Below are 23,378 nucleotides of genomic sequence, written 5' to 3'. Positions count from 1 at the left end.
CATTGCAATCTCATAACAATTTATTTAAAAACAGTAGAATTGTTAACTGAGATTTACTTTTTCATCTGTATTCAGATCGTTTGACTGCCGTTACAAACATCTCTCTCTTTTTTACACTAATGTTGGACCATAATTACTTGCTAACGCACTCCCTCTGTGGTAGCTAGCTGCTAGCTAACCTAGTATGAAAGAAGACGCGCTGCTGAACTCTAGCAGCTTAACATTGCCACCCAGTGGGGAAACTGTGAAACTGCAACTAGGCTGAAGGAAATAAAAGAAATGAACCACTGAAAATGCCTTATCTTTACATTTTCACATATATTTCCACTAATCTGAACTTCATTAAGGCTGAAAAAATAACTCTTCAAAATAAAACTTTATTGACTCAAGCTGCTTCGTTGCTTTTCCTCCTGTCCTCAGAACATTGGGAAGAAGATGTCTTGCCAGCAGTTTATTGGTAACCTAGATGGCCTCAACAACGGCAAAGACTTCCCTAAAGAATTATTAAAGGTACAATAAGCTTTTATTTCTCTTTGTTTATCACTATCTTTCCCACCAGAACTGAAACAAACGGAGATGAAACCGGATTTATTTTCCTTCTGTCTGTGTCACAGGTCTTGTATAACTCAATCAAGAATGAAAAGCTGGAGTGGGCAGTGTGAGTACACCTTTTAGAAGTATTTTTTGGAATATGTAAGCTTATTTTTATTTATTTATTCTTTGCTTCTTGGTGTTTTTATCTCAATATGTGTGTGTATGTGTGTGTGTGTGTGTGTGCGTGCGCGCGCAGTGAGGAGGAGGAGCTCAGGAAGAGTCTGTCAGAATTAGTGGAGGACCAGTGTGAGGGCGGGAGCAAGCGTGTTGCCAGGGTGACGGACGGCACTAACCCCTTCATCGCCATTCCCGTTCAGCTGAACGCCGTCACCTACAAACACGGGGTGCTGACGCGCAAGAGCGACGCCGAGATGGACGGCAAGAGAAGTGAGCGCGCCCACGAACCGACCGGCGAACCGCAAGCGACAAAACATCTACATTCACTGACTGCTTAGTGAAACAGATATTTACTCTAGTTTGTTTCTATTCCAGCTCCGAAGGGGCGGCGGGGCTGGAAAAAGTTCTATGCGGTCCTAAAGGGGATGATCTTATATCTCCAGAAGGTACCAGATCTCTTCCTCTGCTCCGTTGCCATAGAAACACATCCACCACCGCAGCGACAGCCGTGCTGGATGCTGCGAGCTGCTGCGGTTTGTGTGCACACGTGCGCGCGTGCGTGTGTGTGTTTGTGGCAGAAAATGTGTTGAGAGACAGGGAGTCATGGTGTGCGTTTGTCTCCCTCTGCTGGCTGGACGCCTGCACTGACCACATGTTCAGTTTGACTTCCAAGTAAAACTGGTACATTTACTTCACAAAAAAACCTAATTACTAAACGGATTTTCCTCTTTTGTTTTTTTAACAGGACGAGTACAAACCCGACAGTGACATTTCCGAGGCGGACCTGAAGAACGCGGTGAGGATCCATCACGCTCTGGCCACTCGCGCCACCGACTACAGCAAGAAGCCCCATGTGCTGAAACTGAAAACTTCAGACTGGAGAGTCTTTCTGCTTCAGGCCCCGTAAGAAACCACTCAGACGTGAAACTCAAAAACATCTGCAGTGATAACGTGTTGATATTAGTGAATGTTAAAATAATTAACACCAGCTCTGTGGAGTTTTTTTTTTTTTTTAGAGATGCACCGATCTGATAGTAATATCTGATATTAAAAATGTTCTAGTTGGGAAATAGGTAATGTTTCAATAAGGACACATCTATTCAGTCTAATTCTATGCTTTGTGCTCTGAGTGACGTCATGATTTATTACTTGTTTTTACATTATATTTGGGATCCCTGATTGAACTTTCTGAACCATTTGAAAGAAGGTTTGATGCTGTTTATTTTTACATGTTTCACCAAAATAGACAACCTGTTGTTTCACTTTCTTATTTATTCCACATTGTCTGTCTGAACAAATTAAAGTTGTTTTTAAATGTGTGACAAAGCTTATCAGATAATTTTTTACATCAGCACATTTATGTCTGTTTTTAAAAAAAAAGAAACGTTTTAAGTCAGTTCACCTGTTTTTCTGTATCGGATCTGATATTAAATCTCAGATATCGCCATCGGAACTGAAAAACGTAGATCTGCCCACCCCTAGTTTTTTAAAAATTATTAGTTTTTTTATGTTTGAGAAACAGCTTCTAAAAACTGGTGCTGCTGATCAAACACCGGTCAGGTCATTTTTATTCTCCGTTCTCCTGTGCAGGAGTGAGGAGGAGATGATGTCCTGGATCTTCTGGATAAACCTGGTGGCGGCGCTGTTCTCCGCCCCGGCTTTTCCCGCCGCGATCGGATCCATGAAGAAATTCGGCCGGCCCATCCTGCCGTCCTCGTCCACCAGACTGAACCAGGTACAAAAGTAGCACGCGCGATTCACTTTGCTTGAAACGCAGCTTTCAGCAGCTCATTTCTGAGTCTGTTTTTTTGTTTTTGTTTTTTGTTTTTTTCCGGTTGCTGCAGGAGGAGCAGCTGCTGAGTCACGAGAACAAGCTGAAGCAGACGAGTTTGGAGCTGGAGGAGCACAGGAAGCTGCAGCCTTCGGGCGACCCGAAGAGCCGCGACTGGGAGGAGTACCGGCTCAAAGAGCACTACCTCACGTACGAGGTAGCGGCGCTCACCCATACGTCTGTTTGATCAGCTTCAGCAAACAGGAAGCACAGAGATTTCTGTTGTTATTTGATCAGCGACAATCCCGGGTTTTCTAGAGCGCCTTGGAAAAGTAGCGGTTCGACATTTTGTCATCCTTTAGCCACGAACTTCAATTAATTTTAGGTCATAGATCAGAATCAAAGCAGCACACGACTGTGAAGTGGAAGGAAAATAACGTGATTTTCAACCTTAAACAGAAAACCTGAATTTAAAGTATAAATCTTAACAGCGGGTCGGTCCTGTGCAGAACCATGTTTTGCTTTAATTAGAGCCACAGGTATTTTGGGCTATATCTGAAGACATTTCTTTATCCATTCATCCATTTCGTAACACATAAATAAAATGTCTAAACTGTAGATCTGGATGTCCACATGTGTCAGGACAAGTGTTTTTTTTTTTTAGTTTAGCTTAACCAATTTGATTTTTTTTTTTTTATTGACTTGACTTGTTTAATAACTAATTTGAATCTAAACAGTTGGATTGAATTTTTTAACCCTACTTTAAACTTCTGAACATCTTTCTCCCTTTCTGTTTCTGAGCAATCTAAGCAAATAATCGCACCATAAATTTTTCATGTTTTTTGGTTCTGATTAATGTTGTTTTTGAATGTCAGTTTTGTGTGCAGACATCCCAATTCATTTTATTTACCGTTTCAGTTGTGTGTGGATCTTAGTTTTGTTTGGTTGTTGCCTTTTATTCGTCTCGGATGTTTAAAGTATCGTCCAGTTTTAAAGGTTCTTTGCAAAAATAAATTCACTGATCCTAGAGAGGGAAAACTTGCATTATTAAGCCATTATCAATACATCAGTTGAAAATGGTCTCAAAACAACGATATTATTGTTTATCATCGCAATAATTACTGAGGTAATTTATTTTCCAGACAAATTTATCTTGTTACGACCTTCACGATGCTGTTTTATTCTCTTAACAAACGTCTGAATTCTTCACAGATCAGTCAGTTTATACTGAAATAAAATTACACACAGCTTTACGTATTAGGCGACTTCTGAACCCCATTTAAATTTAGGGTTGTCAGAGTAAACGGGGCTGATTGCAAATCCGCAACACACTTCGGATTTCTGCATTTTGTAATCGTTGCACCGTTTTCCTTCCACTTTTCATATGAAGTCCTGATGACATACTTTGAGGTTTGTGGCTATAATGCGAGGTTGTGTGAGATATGCGCCTTGGAACATTTCCGATTTGCACATTGGAGTTGAAGTATTTAACGTTTATAAAATATGTTGGGTTTTTTTACAAATGGTGAAATTGTCACCGTGTCATGAGAGTTTAATCTGTGGGAAAAAAAATCAAGCTCTTCTGCCTAGTCCCAGCATTAATCAGAAACAACTAATCAGAGTGAGGAGGAGGGTCTTAATGCCGTCAATCATGCTCATGTACATGCTGGTCACATACACGAGCTCTCTGCTACGCTACAGCGTTAGTATTCCTCATCACAAAGGCTAACGTTTTCCTGTAAAGGCAGGTTGTTTCTCGCTAAACAGCGCATTCATGAGGTTGATTAGCAGCGCTAAGACCATTTTCTTGGCTCTGATTGGTTGTTTTTGGATGGATTTGGGCATTTCTTCAGATGCCAATGAAGCACATCAACAGGAGAGATTATACTATTGTGACACAGTGACCGTTTTTAACAAATGTGAAAAAAAACAAAACAGATTTTTAAAATAAGTTAGCTACTGTAGCTTTAAGTTGAGTGATTCTGATTGTTTCTGAGCCCTCTTCTCTCCCCCTGCCCTGTCTCTGAGCAGAAGACTCGCTACGAGACGTACGTCAGCCTCCTGCAGGCCAAAATCTGTGCCGAAACGGACGACCTGGAGAAGATCGAGGCCAGCGTTCTCGGCGGAATGATGTCGGACGCTAACTTGGCGGGCCGAGAGTGCCTCCTGCGGAAGACGCGCTCCTCCCCGTCCATCAGCCTGTCCCACTCCAGCCAGAACGGCAGGCTCCCCGGATGCACTGTTTAGTCACTAGCCTGTCGCGTTTCGTGGCTCCTCGGATCTCCCCCGTCCCCTCCCGGCGAACCGTCCCGCTCCCTCCCAGATGTTATTAAACCTGATGAATATCCTGACCTTGAGCAATAGTTGAGGGAAGCTGCTGAACCACTTCGTTCTCTCAGCTCCTGTTGTCGCACATTCGGAGCGATCCTAACTGTGATCGCTGCATCGCAGCAGCACCGTCAGTATTACCTTTTATCATCTCAGAGTCGGGCAAGTTGTCTAGTCGAAGTGCCATAAGCTCGGAGAATAACTTTAAGTGGTTTGAGTAAGTCGGAAAGCAAGTCGGAACCGTCTGGTTTTTATTTTCTGACCTTGCGCTTCGGTCCTGAAGTGAGTCGGTGGGTGTAGTGAGGCAGGCGCGGTACCGCAGTAGCATTTGACCGTTTTCACTCATCTGGACTCATCCAGGCACGTGTAGCGAATGGACCTACAGTAGGAGAAGAGTGTGTAGAGTTAACGCAGGAGGATAGAGTCCCTAATTATCATATTTATTTATTTATTTGACTTTATTTAGCCCAGAGAAGGTTTGTCGTCCTGTTTCCAGAAGGGTTGTTTTTTTTTGTGTCTGTTTGGAGGATGTAAAATGGGTAAAACTTTTCCTAGCGAGCTGCTCTACTACGGAGCTGGAGGTTTAGTGCCTTACTGAAGGGCACCTTGGCTCAGAGAGATCAATCGACTGCTTAAACTGCCCAAAATACCAACATGTCTTTCACATTTTTCACATTTTCAGGAAATAAAACGGGTCATGAGAAGTGCTGATCGGATAGAAAGACCCTCCCAGCTGTCGTCTGTGTTGTCCTCTCGCCGCTGCATTTCTGTCCCAACTGAACAGAAACAAGTCTGCAACGCGCTTGAAGTTTTTAGCATTTCGTCGCATCGCAAACCTCAGTGCAGGCGTCTCGTGCGTATTTGGGACGATGTTCTGAAATCTAATTCTTGCCCCTGATTTCTTTGTGAAATGGCTCCAGGTTAGTCACGTTGTTCAGAGAGGCTCTCTGAAGAGCAACTTTGAAGTCATTCCAACTCATGAATATGCCTTGAAGTAAACTACCAGAGTGCAACTGTGGTGCTGCGTTCACGGTCCTGTTGGAACTTGGGGAAAGTTTTCCATGTCCTTTCTGAGCGAGAGCAACTCTCGAACATGATGCTGCCACCGCCGTGTTTCACCGTATGAATCCTCGTTCTTTCACTCGTCGCGTTTGGCACGTAGGTCAAAAGGTTCATTTGACCTTTTCGTTTTGGTTTTTCTAGCTAGGTGCTTTCTGAAGGCAGCACTTCATTTTATTTAGGTGTATCGGAGTAGACAGGGCTTCATTGGTTATAGATTTTCTGCTTATAAAACGAGTAACTTCACAGTTATTTATTACTTTGTGTTCTTGTCACGTGGGCCAAAATCGCAAACACAAAAAAAAAAAAAAATGTAAAAACTAAAATCACCAAAAATGTTGCAATTTTTTTTTTTTTTTACCTACTTGACTATAAACTAAGCATAGAGTATTTTTAGCAAAATAAAATTGTATTCATTTTATTTTGTAGAAACCGGATCATAAATGCAACACTTTTGGGGTGGGTTTTTTTTTAGCTTCTAACAAGAAACTGAGAAAAAAAGCTTTCGCAGCAGGGTTGAGATAGACCTACAGTCTGCTTGGGTAGAGAAAAATTAAGAAAAAGAAAAATCAAATTGTTTTGGGCCATATTCATTCCCTCGTTAGAAGAAAGTTACGCTTAATATTTTTGGACTCGATTGAGGAAAACAGGAAAGATATTTTGTCCGTTGCCAGCAATAAAAACAAGACGTAGGTCAGTCTGCATTTGAAAACAGTTGCTGTATTCAACTAAGTTTTAATACAGCACTTAAAAGCGGAGGTGGATTTAGAGTACAACGAGAGGAGGTGCCCCTGGTTACCAAGACGACAGAGGGAAACAACAGATAGCTTGGAAAAGATGACCGCTTCGTCTAACACATTTGTGAGCAGATTTTAAATTTAAAAATGGTAGTTTTGTTCTAATTTACCTCAAATTGCGATCGCACAAAATCTGATTGGGCCGATAAAACTGCAATCAAACACACTGAAGTTTGTTGCTGTGACAAAATGTGGAAAAGTTCAAGAGATAGAAGCTCTTGGGCTTGGCGCTGCAACAGAACATGTCTGGCTGTGACCAGAGCAGGACAGGAAGGTGTGGGCGATGCGGGTCATGTTGGTCGTTGTGTGTTAATGTGTTCCAGTTGGCATATTGAAGCTAAAAGCAGCTGAAGGATTATAAAAAATAAAAAAAAATACCTGGGTCTGGTCGACGAGCTGATTGAGCGCGTGTGACTTCCCGCCGGCACCATCAGGCCTGGGTCTCTCCAAAGCCTCTCCGGCCTTTATCTTTGTGACTGAACATGCACTAGAACCCCCTCAGATCTATCACCCGTCATAACTTTCTCTGGCCTGTTTCCAGTATCCAGCACCGACTGAAGCTGACGTCTCACTTCGGGGAAACGGAAACCGGCCGATTTGTGGAGCGGAGCAGCAGGACTGCTCCGGTTTCGGGTTCCCAAGTCGATAAGCCCGTCATATCCGGCAACGTAGCCATCAAAACACTTTTTCTGTTTGTGTGAAGCGACTTCTAGGAAAAAGGGACTGGTTTAAGTTTCTTAGTAGAGACCAAGAACAGGCAAAGCAGATCTACGGCTCATGTGTTTGTTTTTTCCCCCCGCAAACCAAGAGATAAAAAGCAACCCAATGGACCTGAACTTTCTGGAAGAAAACGACGGTCGTTGGAACAGGAGATGCGCTAGTACATCTGTTTGTGAGCACCTTAATTGACTGAGCCTAAGCTCCCCCAGTCACACACAAACATGTTTTTTTTTTCCCCCAAACGTAATTGTTTATGACACAACTGTAGACCAGTAACTTTCGGAATCCGCTGACTCGACCCGGATGCGGTTCACGTTGGAAACGCTGACCGTACCATCTGGACGCCTCCGTCGCTTTGGAGAACCAGGTTTGACTGAGTTCGGGATCCTCGTTTAGGACTTTGGCTGGAATAACCTGGATTCTCTTTCAGACTGAAAAACATAAACCGCTGAAGAAGAGCCGTGCTTCCGGAGGAGGAACTACTCGTTTTTTAAAGCCGTTTGGATGAAAAAGAACCGCTTCGTTACAGGGAGACTTCCCCGACGTAGTCCCTTTGTCTGGCTGTCGTGCTAACCTTCGATTCCTCGTGTTCTAGGTTCTAGGGTAGGCCTGTGCTGTAAAATAAGGTTGTGACAAAATAAAAAGTGGATAAAAAGAAGAAGAGAAAAAAACTCACAACTTTGGCACGTTGGTGTCAGAATTTGATCTGTGTTTTTTTTTTTTTTTTTTTCTTTTGGTTTCGTTTGTATATTTGAACATTTTGACAGAATGTGCATACTATGTAAAGGACATATTTACTGAATATTTAGTCTGTGCTTCATAAAGTAAGCTTTTATACAGATGACTGGGGCTTGACTTTATTACCGCCAACACAGAGCAAAGCAGATTATTAGATTACTGAAAAAAAGTTTAGGATTTTTTTAGAATCTGATTTGTTTTGTCGTGGAGGAAATGATGAGAGAATTGGTAAGTGGTTGAATCATGGTTACGCACAAGAATTATGCATTATACGGGACATAATGCATATCTGCTATATGACAGATATTTTTTTAAATTTATTTTTAAATTTAAAAAAAAAAAAGAAATACTAGAATATTTCTTTTGAAGTTTAATCAAAATATTCTCTTATATTTAAAGCTGCTCGCCAGACATTGAAATTTAAAATCCATTCACTTCACTTTGGAAATAGTTTCACATAGTTCATACACATAGCGGTGTACTTAAAATATATTTCAACATATTTACACCCAATCGTAAAGCAACTCCACATCATGTAAATCAGAGAATTTGTAATCGCTTTCCTCAAAGATTCAGAGGATTATGTAAATATTTCAGCAATACTCAACCTCTTTGAAACTGTTATCATATACACACAAGAAAACCCATAACAAAGTCAAAGTTGTGCACCCAAAGTTACGTTTAAAACAATAACAGCCGTCCCAACATCCCTGATTTCTTTAGAATTTTGCTTTCTATAAAATGTTATTGCCACAAAGCAATTAATTTACTAGTCAGTGCAGAAGAGTAGTAGAAAACCAAACGACATGCCGCTGTTTCTGTGTAACAATCATTAGTCAAACGGAGCGTGTTCACAACAGCGTGGGGTTCAATCAGGGACGTCACTCTTTTTGTGGAAAAATGTGCTTTGAAACAGGTGTGTGTTTTTTTTTTTCATTTTTATTAAGTACCTTCAATTTCGCAAATCTAAATGCTGGCTGTAGAGAATCTGCTAATCTGAGTGAAAAGGCTCCCTCTAAATATTGTACAGTGAACACAGTGCGCTGCTTGAAAAGTTAATTGGAGAGAGGAAAACATACAGTGAAGCACAAAGATTATATAAAACGCTTTAAAATGAAAGTCACAGAGACGTCAAGGGAAATGGAAAGCTACCAAAGAAGAGCCAAAACAGTAAAGACTCAGCAGACAGCGGTCACCAAGGTGATCAGCGTTGACCTCCCTCATTTATCGCTTACCAGGGATGATGGTGGTGGCAGGTTGGTTCTGGAACAACCAGATAAATGCTATGGAGCAGCCAGCATCCCTGGACCTTAATCCATTACGAAACAAATGGGTTGACATCAGAGAATCCCACTGAGTGTGCTACATAGCGATCGAGTGGACAGTTCAAGTTGCGCTGGTCCTTTCTCAGAGCTGAAATTGTAATAAACGAGCTGAGTTCTCACTCTGTTTTTTTTTTTTTTTTTTTATATTCCTTTAGAAACTTGTTTTCCCTTCACAGCTTTAAAGTTCGGCTCCTAAATTTGAAAGCAAGTTTGTCTCTTAAATGAGCTCCTTCAAGAATAATACCAGAGTTTAGAAAGATTTGCCACAGAAAATAACTAAAACAGAGGGGAAAAAATGAGTAGAAAATAGCAACTGGTGCAAACACATTTATTATTCCTACACAGTCTATTTAATTTGTGATGTAGCAAACCAGAGATATTCGTTTTGAGATTTATAACTGCGCATTACTCACTTGCCTAACCTGTCGCCTACATTACCCACAATGCACCTCGCGCTCCAGCTAGTTCGGCGGGGTTGGCTAGCAAGGTTAGCTAGCTAGCTTCTCTGGTTGGCTAGTGTAGCTAGTGCTCTAAGTCGCCGCTGAGAAGGCCGTGAAGCTATTGAGCTGGCCTAATTATTGTATTTGCTCTTTCGCTCATTTTTCTTCCATCATTTAACAACTTGAAGTAAATTACTTAAAAAACTCAGAGTCTTTTAAGTGTAAGACATGCTCAAATGAAGCTGTGAAAAGTAGCATTTTAATAAGTATATTACTAAACCTACTGAGTTTAGAAATGAGTTACATTTGACGTAACTCATTTTTTTCAGGGGAAAAAAGAAATTAATTTTTATTCAGTTTGTGATACTTTATTCAGTGTCAAGATGCTTCATTGTATTTATTTATTTATTTTTAAAGTTGCTTCACCAACATGTCTTTCGCTCATTATTTGTCCCATAGAAGCTCGTTTATTCCTTTTTAAACTCAACAGACATTAAGTGACTGAAGCTTTTATATCACTGCCATGCAATTGTTAACCTATAGCGTAAATCCAGGTGTAAAAGTCATTTAAAGTACGCTAAGGCTAATTTCTGGTTATCATCTTTAGCATTGTGAGCTCGTGATTTAATAAACTTAACTGCACTAGTGTTATTTAATTATGCAAGGTACGATATACATGAACATGTTCCAATAGCTTTTAATAAAACAGACAAGTAATAGAGCTACAACTTTGGAAAAAAATAAGAGACCACTTAAAATTATCAGTTTCTCTGATTTTACTTTGTAATAGGTGTATGGTTGAGTAAAATGAAGATTGTTCTTTTATTATATGAGCTACTGACAGCATGTCTCCAAAATTCCAAGCAAAAATTTACTGTTTATTTGCAGAAAAGGAGAAATGATCAAAATGGCGACAGAGAAAAACAATTTCAGCAAAAAAAAAAAAAAAAATTAGCCTCGACACTTGCTAAAAATCTTACTGTTTTCAAGTAAATATGTTTATTGCGTGCACCTTTTGCTTTTCAGAGAGTAATCCAATGGTTGATGATGACAGATGCTTTTCACATCCACATTAATATTCACAGTTCTTCTCCACTGGGAATATGAATTGTTTTTCCTCCAGACGGTTGGAATAGGCTGACAGTGGACTCAGACTCTCCACGTGGCTTTAATTGCTTTTGGTGCACTGACCTGTTGCAGGGAGAAAAGTCCTTTCCTGGATGACACGGCTCTGTCAACAGTGTGTCCGCTGTCCTGCTGTGGCGTCAATGTGACACTCTGCCTTTTGATTTCCCGGGTGAAAATTACAAGCACACATGTCCGCAGCACTAGGTTAAACGAGATATTGGAGAGGGGTCAGAGCTGTGAGCTGAGGTAGCCTCAACCAGTTCAACTTAGCTGGACATTTGCAGCACATTCCCCTTCTTAAAGGTGTAGCATAGGATTGTTTGAAGAGATGTTCTGTTCAAAGGTAGTTAAGCAGTTAATGTCTCACCTGCAGGGGATTAGACTTTGGTGTAAATGTAAACTAGTTGGAGGCTAACTGTTAGCATAAGCAACAAGGCTGACGTTTACCATCGTAAAGAACTTGAACAATAATAATAATAATACCAACGCCTATGTATGAGCTGTTAACCTGTTGCTATGTGGGCATTAGGCTGCATTTACCATGAATCAAGTGATCATTTACCTGATAAAAGAAGGGATAAAAGAGGATGTGCGCCACCAATTATCGTCCCACGTGAAACGTGTTCTGTGAGTAACTGATTTATGACGTGTTGTGAAAATAAAATAAAATAAAACATTTTCACTTGAAGTTCTACGATATCTCGATTTTTCGGACATCTATTCTGACCGGAACATGTTCTGTTCTCAGTTTGTTTCACACCGGATGATCACCGGTGGTGCACCACTTCCTACCTCTATTTATCATTTAGAAGAAAATGATTAGGGGCTGTTACCTTGCAGCAAGAAGGTCCTGGGTTTGATTCCCGGCCCGGGGTCTTTCTGCATGGAGTTTGCATGTTCTCCCTGTGCATGGTGGGTTCTCTCCGGGTTCTCCGGCTTCCTCCCACAGTCCAAAAACATGACTGTCAGGTTAATTGGTTTCTCTACATTCTCCCTAGGTGTGAGTGTGTGTGTGAATGGTTGTTTGTCTTGTATGTCTTTGTGTTGCCCTGCGACAGACTGGCGGCCTGTCCAGGGTGAACCCCGCCTCTCGCCCGGGACGCAGCTGGAGAGGAACCAGCAACCCTCCTGACCCCATTTAGGGAAGAAGGGTGTAAAGAAAATGGATGGATGGAAGAAAATGATTAAGTTCATTGTGAATGATCATCCAATGTACACAAGTCAAGTGCTGCAATCCACAATCGTGGAAATTTACGCAAAACCAATTTGCGCAAATTTCCAGCATTGTTTTATGCTACTTCCTAATTGAGTTAATTCCCAAAAATGCCAGTTGCTAACTCCCACCTGCAGGAGGCAGTATTTCTTACTTCTACAACACTGCTGGCACATCCTTATTTGACGTCAAATTATAGACTGACTAGTAAACAAAAATCAAGCTATTGAAATTATTTAAAGAATAAAAAATTTTTTTTATCCAGTCTGCTTCATATTTTCTTTCTCATCTTTTTTTGTAAGGAGTTTCAATAAGGGGGAGAAAAAAAACGATGCAGCAGTGGAACTTCACCTCGAGAAATCCCGCGCCAGCCTCCCCTGCCCCTCCAAAAGCAACACTGAACAGTTTTATGTACACAAAGGCCGTAGAGTCGAGACAGTCGTGCGGAGACGGGGACACGTGGAATGACATTTTATTGCGCGATTAGTCATTTTTCAGACAACAAGGCTCCCAAAAAAAAACCAAAAAACAAACAAGCAAAAAAAAAAAAACATTGAAAACAAACAGCAAATGTACAAAACAGCACACCCTTCTTTTTATTTGCCATCAACAGAAATTTAATAAGGTTGCGAGAGTACATAACAGAAAGTAACGGTGTGTGTGTGTGTGTGTGTGTGTGCGTGTGTGTGTGTGTGTGTGTGAGGACGCGAGGTGTGATGACGTTGAGATGAATGGGATGAGCTTGATGTCAAAAGCCAAAGTAAGCACCATCGTCATGTAGTCAGGAAAAGGCCATATTTCAGTAAGAAATATCCTAGAACGGGTGAGGAGAGGTTAAACATGATACAAGAGGGTTGTTATCACAGTTTTCAGACATTTTTTCTTCTTTTTTTTTTTTAAATACCAACTAAAGAAAAAAAATCAGAACAATAATTGGTGTAGCACTACTTTATCATGCAATTTACTTTAGTAAACCTTCTGACACACAGACAAAATATACTTCAGTAAGTAGAACTCAATACATCTCTGTCCAGCAATAGTCACAAAGCCTGTAATTTATACTCTTTAAATGTGAGATCCCTATCAAAAATAATATGCAGATTTTTTTTTTCTTGTTTTTCTTAATATATCTAAAGTGCAAGTATCCGTTTTTATTCAATGCTTTCTGTAAGTATAAAATACAAAGGAAAAAAACAGCAAGATGTTTTTCCTGTTTACATGTTATATTTTCTGAAAGGAGGAGCATCATATATAACAAACCATATATATATATATTTATATACACACACAGACACGCACGCACGCGCGCGCACACACACACACACACACACACACGCACGCCACATTTAAAATATTTTTGAAAGATACAACATATGATCTCAAATGGGGATGGGTAAAGGGATCAAATGGTGTCATGGGATATGTTCATTGTGCATTGACCCCCCCCCAACCCCTCTTTCCCGTTTGGGTGAACCCCCCCCCAAACCCTAACACCCAAACGGGGTCTAGTCGTTCCTAACAGCATCGCGACACTCGAAGGAACATCTCTACAACGATACACAACAGTAGCCTGTACAGCCTGCAGACATCATGGACCCTTCTGCGTTGTGCGTGCCGTATGGACCCGACCCCCCCGCGTCCCTTGCACTCCCAAGCCCCTCTCCACACCTCCAACCACACCTGTCAGTGATCTTTGTGATGAGTCACACAGAGCGCTTGGCTTTTGACGAGAGGCTGTGATTTTTATTCACTTGTCTTTTTGGGAAAACAAGACCAGTTCACAGGAAAAGTGAAGTTCACAGGGAACTCCACAAGCAAACAAAAAACAAAACAAAACAACAAAGAATTTTAGTTTGGTCAGACGATCTGATTGGTTTCATTTAAAAAAATTAAATAAAGAAAAATGCGGCCAATATCTCTAGTCCTGCAAAAGTGCTACATTGACTACAGTAATTGTAATGAATGTATTGGTGCTATCTATTAATATTAACGTTGGGTGGTAACTAGTTACATTTACTCGGTTGCATTTACTTGAGTAACTTTTTTTGGGCGGGGAAAAATTAATTTTTAGGAGTATTCTAAATACGCTGCACTTTTTATTTTTACCCCGGTAACTTTATTACAAAGTACCGTTACTTTTATTTGAGTAAAATGTCTGGATTCTCCACCAGCTGAATGAAAAACAAACATCTTTTACCCCCTCAAAATCTCACCATACTCTCACACACACACACACACACACACACACACACACGCACACGCACACGCACACGCACACACACACGCACACACACACACACACACACACACACACACCTGCAATTAAAAACTTCATACGTTTTTAATTGAAAGAATTTTGTTTGGGAAAATGTTTGTTTTGCCTGATTTTATTTATTTATTTATCTTTTTGCTATTATGTTATTGATGTGAATTATTTTCAGTTTGGTCTTGTAAAATGAAATTTATACTTTATATTTCACTCCATCTGGTGATGTAGTTTTTAAATATCAAATGATTGATCATTTGAACAGTTACTCTGTACTTTAGTACACTTTTTTAACGTTTTTTTTTTTTTTTTACCTGAGTAATTTTTTGATTGGATACTTTTTACTCGAGTAAAAACACATTAAAGTAGCGCTACTCTTACTTGAGTACATATCTTCCTCTGGTATTTTGATTCCTACAGAAAGACTGAATAAGAAATAACAGTAGTGCTTACTGCTCAGAATATTTGAGCTTTTTTTTTTTTTTACTGATATTTCTTGGTGGCGCCTCATTAAATGAGGTTTAATTTGCTCCAGCTGAATTGGTTCTGGTGGGTTTTTTCCCCAGCCATCTAACTGGCAGTGCACAGCAACAGGTGTGGGTGGGGGGGAGTGCCACGGAGCAAAACACATTCACTCTGGTACTTTCTCTAGGATTGTTTTTCAAACATCACAACAATAGCAGCTGGAAAATCTTCCAGGTTGGAAACCTTAAGTTTTTGTTGCCAAGCGTTCTGCCAGGTGTTCTGTTCGGATGCAGACAACAAGCTGGAGTCAACGTTGCAATCTTAGCAACAGCCAGCAGGAGGCTAGTCCTTCACTTTTCCTGTTTTTTGCTCAACGAGCCTCGCATGTTTCAAGAAAGTAAAAAGCTCATTTGACAAAGATAAACACGAAAAGGCCGGAAAACGGCGCGTCAGAGGGCTGCTGCGAGGCCGCCTGCACTATAATTAATCAACCATCATCCTCATCAATGCTAACAGCTTCGGCGCACGCTGAACTTCAGCGCAGAGCCTGACCACTGACACGCAAAAACAGCAGCGCAGAAAACTACCATTTTGCATCCCAGAAAAAGGTCTAATCTGGGCAAAGACATGGCTGCAAGGTCACTCCGGGTTTGTGTTTTTTTTGTTGTTGTTCGCTTTGAGACTGTGTGATCTCCCGTGAAATAAGAAACTAGAATCGATCAGGAAAAAAAAATAAAAAATCAATCCCATGTGCGTCCCCCTTCGCCTCCTTTTTTGCCGCGTAATCCGACACAGAGCCGCGACCCAAAAAAAGGGGCCGAGTTTCACAACAGAACCGCTCTGTGCCAAAAACACAACTGCCCCCCCGCGGTGCTGGCCTGTACGGTATACGTGTCGGGGTCTTTCAGAAAGAGAAAGGTGCAAGTTTCATAAAGTCTGAGCAGGTTCGGTCTCTCATTAATGGCTGGGGGGGGGGCGGGGGTTGTGGGTTAGCCGTGTGTCGCATGAACCTTGTGGAGAACTAAATTTAATCAAGCTAAGGAGAGAGTACTGTGGAGGATGAGTGCTGCCACACAACAGAGAGTCTTGACCCTCAGGATGAACTCAGATGTGCTTTGTTGGGCACACAGTCATTGGTGGCTCATGTTCAATAAATACTGGCGTTTTATTATTATTTTTTATCATTCACCAGCCGGGGTGATGAGATGATCTCTGCAAGCGAGAGAAAACGGTCCTGCTGGGATCTGTAAGGCGGCTGCTGGTGAGCCCAAAGCAGGACAGTGCCAGGCTTCGTCGGGCCTTTCATTGTCTCTCTTCCCCTCTCTCTCCACGAGCCAAAATGTCTGTACATGAAACAGGTGGCGTTATCAGGAGTATCTCTCTCGGATGCCAGAAGGGTGATGAATCAAACACAACCCCACCTTTTTAAAACAAAAATCGAAGCGGACCTGTCGTCGTCCTGCAGCCGAGGACGACGCTTTTTATTGCGGCCTGTCTGTGTCCCCCACCCCACCCAACCCGTTGAGTCAGCCGCTGTGTGCCAACTGGCTTTGCATAAACCCGACTGTGATAGAAGAGTTCAATTTTAAGTTATTAAGTCAGCACAAAGAGACCGGACTGGACCTGGGTTGAAGAATCTGAAAGCTACGTCCGACGGACATGCTGTGACCCTCACCGCAGAAACGACCGGAAACACCCTCCCTCCATGCTTCAGCTGGTCAGCTAGCAAAAGTGCTTCCAATAATAAAATAAAAGCCAAAGCTGATTCGTACTTCACCTGTCCTGCAATCGACCGATCCCAACAAGCTCTCACTCCCAACACACAGTTTTCCTGGCTCCTAGTGACAAGAGGCCTTGTGTAGTTCGAGACACCATTCAACATACTTTAGAGACCTCCCAAACACTCAGAGAGCAACAGGGGGCCTCAGCAGGGGGAGGCTGGACGTGTGTTGTCAGCCTCCACTGGACCTCTGCCTTCAAGAAGCGGTTGAAGTCCAGAGGAGACCAACGCGGAGGGGAGGGGGGTCCAACATTGACACGGATTGGGGCGGTTGTGTGTCTGCATTGTGTGCATTTGAAGAGGAGTGAGGAGGGGGCGATCTCATTGGTGGAGGACACATAAAAACACGAAACTAGTGTATGCGCACCAAAAACAAAACCCAGACAAGGCAGCCCACCGGTTTTACAGAACAGGAAGGGAAAACGAGACCTCACTACGACGTTTCGTCAGTTTGAGCAGTCTTCACATTTGGGAAATATAACGCAGAAGCATTGACCTCTATCTTCGTGCTTTCGAATATCTACCGATCACACAGCCTGTACATCTTCTTCTTCGTCTTTTTTTTTTTCTTCCTCTTTTAATAGTCTGTACACTTGATACAATGCCACCATTGGCACGTACACGATATTGCACACTAATATGAAACGTCCTACATCAGCCAGGCGGCTTCTTCTCTTGCTGGGAAGGAGAAACCCGAGACGTTTTTGGACAATGTATACGTGGAGACATGAACAAGGAGGACAGAAGAAAAAAAACAAAAATAAAACAAATTATGCAAAAGTGACATGTTATGAGTGGCGAGAGGTCCCGAGGACCCCGTCAAGGGCTGTAGCACCATGAAAAGATAGATACTGCCTGGGCCCTCCGTTGATAGGCCTCTGCATCCTCTGGACTGCACTCACACTCTCTGCATGGGGCAAACCTCTCAGCTCCTATCTGCTCTCATCCGGCAGCTCTTCATCCTTTATTTAATTTTTTTTTGCCAACATCATGATGCATATAGTTAGCAAAGCCATCTCTTGGGTCTTTCTCCTACGTCTACAAGATGCCACACCACTAGACGTGTAGCAAGGGGGTTCCTAAGCTCCCTGTTGGCATAACACAGTGAGCACCCCCTCAAATTTCATTGGCTCCAGCATCTTTCCGGCCAACCACCGACCCACCACCACTGCATCTGTCCATCCCTCATGTCCCTCTCAGCTGACTTTTGGTGTTGCCGTGCTCCATGCACCGCAGGGGCGAGCAACCCGCAGCCTCCCCCGCCGGTGAGTAGGATATATATATATATATATATATATATATATATATATATATATATATATATATATATATATATATACATATATCTGCCTACTGTTAACAACACTCGTAAATAAAAACATACAACGGTCGAGGTCACGGACCATCCATGTGAGAACACGTAAACGAGTGGAGTGTATAAGGCACGGGTCGTAGTGACGTCAAAGAGGATGCTGTTGCCTCGCCGCGCGCTGACGCGTCTCACTTTCTTTTTTTTTTTCTTTGTTTGTTTGTTGTTGGGGTGTTTTTTTTTGTTGTTTTGTTTTCTGCGTCTTGCGCTCCCACAACTGGACCTTTTAACCTGTTTTTTGTTTTTTTTTCTGCATCCCCCCCTCCCCTACCCCATCCAGAGGAAAGAGCAACAAAGTAACTAATAAGACAAGAAGAAGAAGAAAAAGAAAAACGTTACCCACTGAAAACGTGGGTATCTTAATAAGGATTTCTTTTTTACAGCTGATTCACAAAATCATAATTAGTACATCTAAGTTAGCACTTTTCTCCTTTAGGTTTACATGGACATGGTGCAAGAGAGTTGATATTCAATAGAGAAGCTCAGCTTTATCCCGTTTGCTTGAGCCCCCGGACCCCACCAACCAGAACCCACCGACCCACCAAGTGGGCTTTTCAATTCTGTCTCAAACCTTTTCCAGGATTGCATGATAGAAATACTGTCATTAGCTGACCATGCGTCCGGTCAAATCATTATCTACCCCACCAACTTCTTTACAAAGCATGAGCCTACACACATGCTGACAGGTGTTTACAAGCCTGTAGTGCTTCTTATTCAATAAGAGTGCTTTCATATATATTTATTCTGCGTACCTTTTTTGTTTGTTTTTTGTTTTTTCTTCATATAAGTAAACTTTACATCTTCTGGTTTCTGATTTTGGTTTCATAAAATCCATTATACATTATATTCTCTTTGTGCTGATGTCAAATATTAATTCAACATGAAGACTGTCGATTCATATAATAGACCTCTGTGGTTTTTTCTTTTCTTTTTTAAACTTTGATTAAATCTATGCATATATATATATATATATATATATATATATATATATATATATATATATATATATATATATATATATATATATATATATATATATATATATATATATATATATATATATATTGAAAACATTTACTTTTCGAAATAGCTTTAACGTGTGCAAAATCTGTCCTGGTAGAGATAGACTATAAACACTCTGTTCATTGTCGTTTAAGTCTAGTAGGAAACAGTTCATATCTTACAGTTCGATCCTTGATAGCAGCGGCTTTACTGTTACATGGGTGGTAAGTGGGGTGACATCCAGTAAAATGAGCGAGGAGGCAGCAGAGGTGCTGCCATGTCTGTGGAGGTTGTGTGTGTGGGGTGATTCCCTTGGAAAATCTCGATCTATTTTACAGTTAAAAGTCTGGTGTGTGTGTTCCCCCCCTCTCTCTCTTTCTCTTTCTCTCACACAGTTCAGATTTCGACTTTGCTTGGTTCACCTCGGCTCCTCTTTAAGATCCCCAGTCAGTCGTCGTCGCCGTCGTCCGCGCCGTGCGGGCCCTCAGGTAGCAGTTCGGAGGCCCGCTTCTCTCTACTCCGCTCCTGGATCTTCCGCATCTCCTCCGCGTATTTGCAGAAGGTGTTGCCGAATTTGGACCACACTTTGCAGGGCACCGTAATGGAGTTCCGGTACGTGGGCTTCACCTCGCTCACCCGCATGAACACGCCGTACTTGTTGGAGCCCACGTCGAAGAAGAAGCGCTTGTTGTCGACCGTGAGCGAGGTGCCCTCCGGGAGCTCCGCCGGCTCCTCGTCCACGCCGTAGTCGTCGATGAGTTTGGCCAGAGCGTCGCGGAACTCGATGAGACCCTGCGCCGGCAGAGCGATGGTCTGGCCTTGCGCACTTCCCAATCCGGGGCCCCGATTAACGGTCTGCCGGATCCTCAGGAACCGCCCCCTCTGGTTCTCTTTCAGATCCATGTAATATTTCCGATTCTCCCGCACCAGGAATTCGCTCTTCAGCGCCCGCCGCGGCTCATCCTGCACCATGTCCGGGTTCGTCGGGCCCAGCTGGGCGTAATGTTCGATAAAGTCCCCGAGATAGTCGCGGAACTCCACGGCCACGGACATGGAGAGCGTGAGGCGGCTCTTGTTTCCCCCAGCGCCGACCTCGGCTATCTTTAGGAAGCGGCCTTTAACATTCTGCTTCACATCAAGGTAGAAGCGCTTGTTCTGGATGTCGACACGCTTGGAGGCGAGCTCCTCGGTGTCGTGCTGCAGCCGAGACATGGCGCCCATCGCGCCCGGGGGCAGCGAGCCGGGGCCTGCGATGGGCCCTCCGTGGTCACTGCCACTGTCTCTGTCCGCCATGATGCTGCCTCCCTGCGTTACCTTCCACCGTCTCCCTCTGCCTGCTGCAACCTCGACTGCCCGTCAAGCCGCTCCGCTGCTCTATCGCGAGACGACAGAAGGGCAGAAAAAAAAAAGAGAAAGTAGCAGGAATCTGTGCGGCGTTCAAGAGACACACGCTGCTTTCGCAACACTCAGCAGGACGTTTTAGCTTTTAATAAAGCCACATACCGCGGAGTAAAGTTAGCTTTGGTCAAAATCAAGCTGTCGCAGTAAAAGTATCGCCTTAACGAGATCAGTGGGGTTCGTTACATGTTACTGCCTTCGTATTTTGGTCTCTGAAATCTTCTTTGTCCTCGTTCTCATTCTGAAATCCGATAAAAGGCAGAGCCTTACCTGGTGGTTATCGGGTGGGTGTTTCAGCACCAAGGACAGCCGTTCGGGGCGGTCAGCACCACGGACAGTGAACCCGCACAATCCCAGTGGAAGCGGATGAAGAGCGGGATGAAAAGGAAATTTGTGAATGAGCGGTCGGTGTGGGAGTCTGCGGGGCGGGCGGGGGGTGATGAGCTGCGGAGCATCATGAATTATTTCTCTCTGATTTTTTTTTTCTTCTTCTTCTAGCTGTGTCATTCTTAGTAACAGCGCAGTTCCCGCTTACCAACGTTAATAGAAAGATTTTATGTTGGAAACGGATTTATTTTTGTTAAATAAACCAAACCTTTTTTTTTTTTATTTTATTTTTTTTTTAGTTTCGGTTGTACTTTAATTTGACATGCGCATTTGCTACCTTTTTGAACCAGGATTTATTTCTTTTTATGCACGTTTTATGAATGAAATTGTTAATATGTTTTGGTAGTTTTTTTTTGTTTTTTTTTTTGCTTTTTTTTCCAGCTAGTTGAATATTTCACGTTTTTGTGATCTTACAGTGTTTATGTACTCAGATGTTTTCAGATGTTTTTTAAAAAAAAGAAACCTATATTATCTATTTCTATATTTTGGACCTCATGGTGAGTTTATAACCAACTTTTGTGGATGCAAAACGAGCCAAATTTATCACCAAACACAGATGAAGATGCTACTTTACTATTATTATTATTATTATTATTATTATTATTATTATTATTATTATTATTATTAATCATTATTATTCTTTAACTGTAAGTTTACCACATAAGTCGATTGAGAATAAATTCTCGTTTTCAGCAATGATCTGGCCATGAAGCAATAAAATGTCATAATATATTATGATGGACTTCAAATGAATGACATTGCAACCCTTCATAGGTAAGCTAATTAGCTTTGATTGGCAGTTTGCTTCTTTTCTCATTAGAGTTTTGAAAATCCTGGAAACTTTCATTTTCACACTAGCAAAAACTTTTCCAAGAGTCTGATTGGACAGATTCTGTTTGGTTTTGTTTCTTCTGATGACGTTTTTCTTCCCTCGGGATAGTTCTGTAAAATATGTGGTTTTATGGCGAGCCACGTTTTGACGTAGTTGACCTTATTTCCAGTCATATATATAAAACGGGAAAAATGCAGCATTTTATTGAGACGAAAAGTACTAAGAAGTAAAGCTAGCATTTGCACAAAGATAACGATTAATAAGTGTAATTTAAGTATTGGACACTTTGTATTAAACATCCTTTAGTTAGCTTTAATCTATGAGTATTGTCAAAGTTTAATCCATCAAAGGACAGAAAATTGTGCTAATATTGTAATTAATACCTTTAAATATGCTATATAGTACCACCCCTGCTTTTTCGTCTCTTTTCAAACGAGGTTTAATCTCTTGCTAGTGACTTACCATGGACCTTTCCAAGCTCCGCCCACAACCGACCCACGTGACCACAAGCCTCACAAGCAAAGCCTCGTAGTGCGTTGTTTCTATGTAAACATGACTCCATAAGTGCATCATTTCTACCGGGTTTTCACGATATATCAGCTACTACAATGGACAGAGGAACTAGCAGGTTCATGTCATCATCTGGGAGGAGGTTACTGGTTTTTCAGTCACAAGCTGGTTGCAAACCTGAGGCCAGCAGTATACCCTTCGCGTCAATATGTGACGACTTGGGCAGGTTCCTTCACCGTAAAATTTTGACGATTTTGACGATTTTGGAAGGTCGCATGTTTTACATGGATTATTTACGCGAATGGTCCTCGCAAACACTGCCGACACTTATGACGAGTTGGGAGTGAGAGTGGGTTGGTCAGTCAGTTATGGTAGATCTGAAATTTGGTTTGATGACCTCAATATGAGAAGCTACAGACTGATAGGAGGAACCAAAGAGCTTTGTTAAGGTAAAGGCAAATCTTCTGATGCTGGGATATAATTTATTTAATTTCTCATAATTATCGCGGTAGAAGCCATTTGTTTGTTAAAATTTTATTAAATATATTTGTTCTATTTGATGTTTGTTGTGAATGACATATACTCATAAACGAGAGTGGCTAACATGAAGAACAGTTTAGTCCAAAGCCTTTTCTGCTAAAATAAAATCTTTAGTGTGTGTCAGATACAGTACACATTGCATATTGATCTGTTTAGCTAACGTAAGACTGTGTAGCAGACAGGCTTCAAGGTGTAGAAGTTGTATCAGTGCTGCTATTACGCTGTACTTAGCTAACGGGAAGCGTGTGTTTGTGAGACGGCCACGCACGTGACCACGTTGAATGGGCATCAGCCAATGAAAAGCGGCCCCTGTAGTAAGGTCAAGAGACAGGAATGCTCTTGCTAAGCTAATGCGTTCAATTTAGGCCGAGCTTTAATTAGCTTCTATTGGAAACCTTTTAGCTCACGTTTACCCACCATCTACATCTTATCCTTTTTTTTTCAAAACAGACAATCCAAGCGTTTCTGTCCCTAAACTAACTATTTGAATTTCCAATTAGGTCACTTGTGGGTTTCATTAGATAAAGTTGGAGATTTCCAACAGTAGAGGCGTCTGTAACCGTTTCTGTAACGCTAGTGACGTTGACAGTGAAATATCA

General features: G+C 41.9%; 2 protein-coding genes across 3 annotated transcripts in view; one reads left to right on the top strand and one right to left on the bottom strand.

Moving 5' to 3' along the window:
* psd2 (pleckstrin and Sec7 domain containing 2) overlaps positions 1–8,444 on the top strand; it is a 44,830-nt gene extending 36,386 nt beyond the window's left edge. For both annotated transcript variants that reach the window (XM_044127431.1, XM_044127433.1), the window contains 8 exons: positions 421–510; positions 615–658; positions 791–981; positions 1,087–1,157; positions 1,457–1,614; positions 2,302–2,446; positions 2,556–2,699; positions 4,514–8,444. In XM_044127431.1, coding sequence (XP_043983366.1) covers positions 421–510; positions 615–658; positions 791–981; positions 1,087–1,157; positions 1,457–1,614; positions 2,302–2,446; positions 2,556–2,699; positions 4,514–4,729 — 1,059 coding nt within the window. In that variant the 3' untranslated portion in view covers positions 4,730–8,444. The remainder of the gene's footprint in view (positions 1–420; positions 511–614; positions 659–790; positions 982–1,086; positions 1,158–1,456; positions 1,615–2,301; positions 2,447–2,555; positions 2,700–4,513) is intronic.
* Positions 8,445–13,951: 5,507 nt separating this feature from the next.
* On the bottom strand, positions 13,952–20,926 carry purab (purine-rich element binding protein Ab). The gene is made up of 2 exons (XM_044127430.1): positions 20,781–20,926; positions 13,952–20,486 (listed from the first exon to the last, which is right to left on the bottom strand). Exon 2 carries the CDS (start codon positions 20,403–20,405, stop codon positions 19,560–19,562), a length of 846 nt encoding a protein of 281 aa, XP_043983365.1. The 5' UTR covers positions 20,406–20,486; positions 20,781–20,926; the 3' UTR covers positions 13,952–19,559.
* Positions 20,927–23,378: the final 2,452 nt, after the last annotated feature.

This window comes from Gambusia affinis, linkage group LG09 (assembly GCF_019740435.1).
Source record: "Gambusia affinis linkage group LG09, SWU_Gaff_1.0, whole genome shotgun sequence".
Taxonomy (NCBI): Eukaryota; Metazoa; Chordata; class Actinopteri; order Cyprinodontiformes; family Poeciliidae; genus Gambusia; species Gambusia affinis.
The sequence above is the reverse complement of the archived record's forward strand: the minus strand, read 5'-3'. Positions and strand labels throughout refer to the sequence as shown.

Coding starts and splice junctions, on each gene's coding strand:
- purab (XM_044127430.1), bottom strand. CDS start 20,405: ATGGCGGACAGAGACAGTGGCAGTGACCACGGAGGGCCCATCGCAGGC.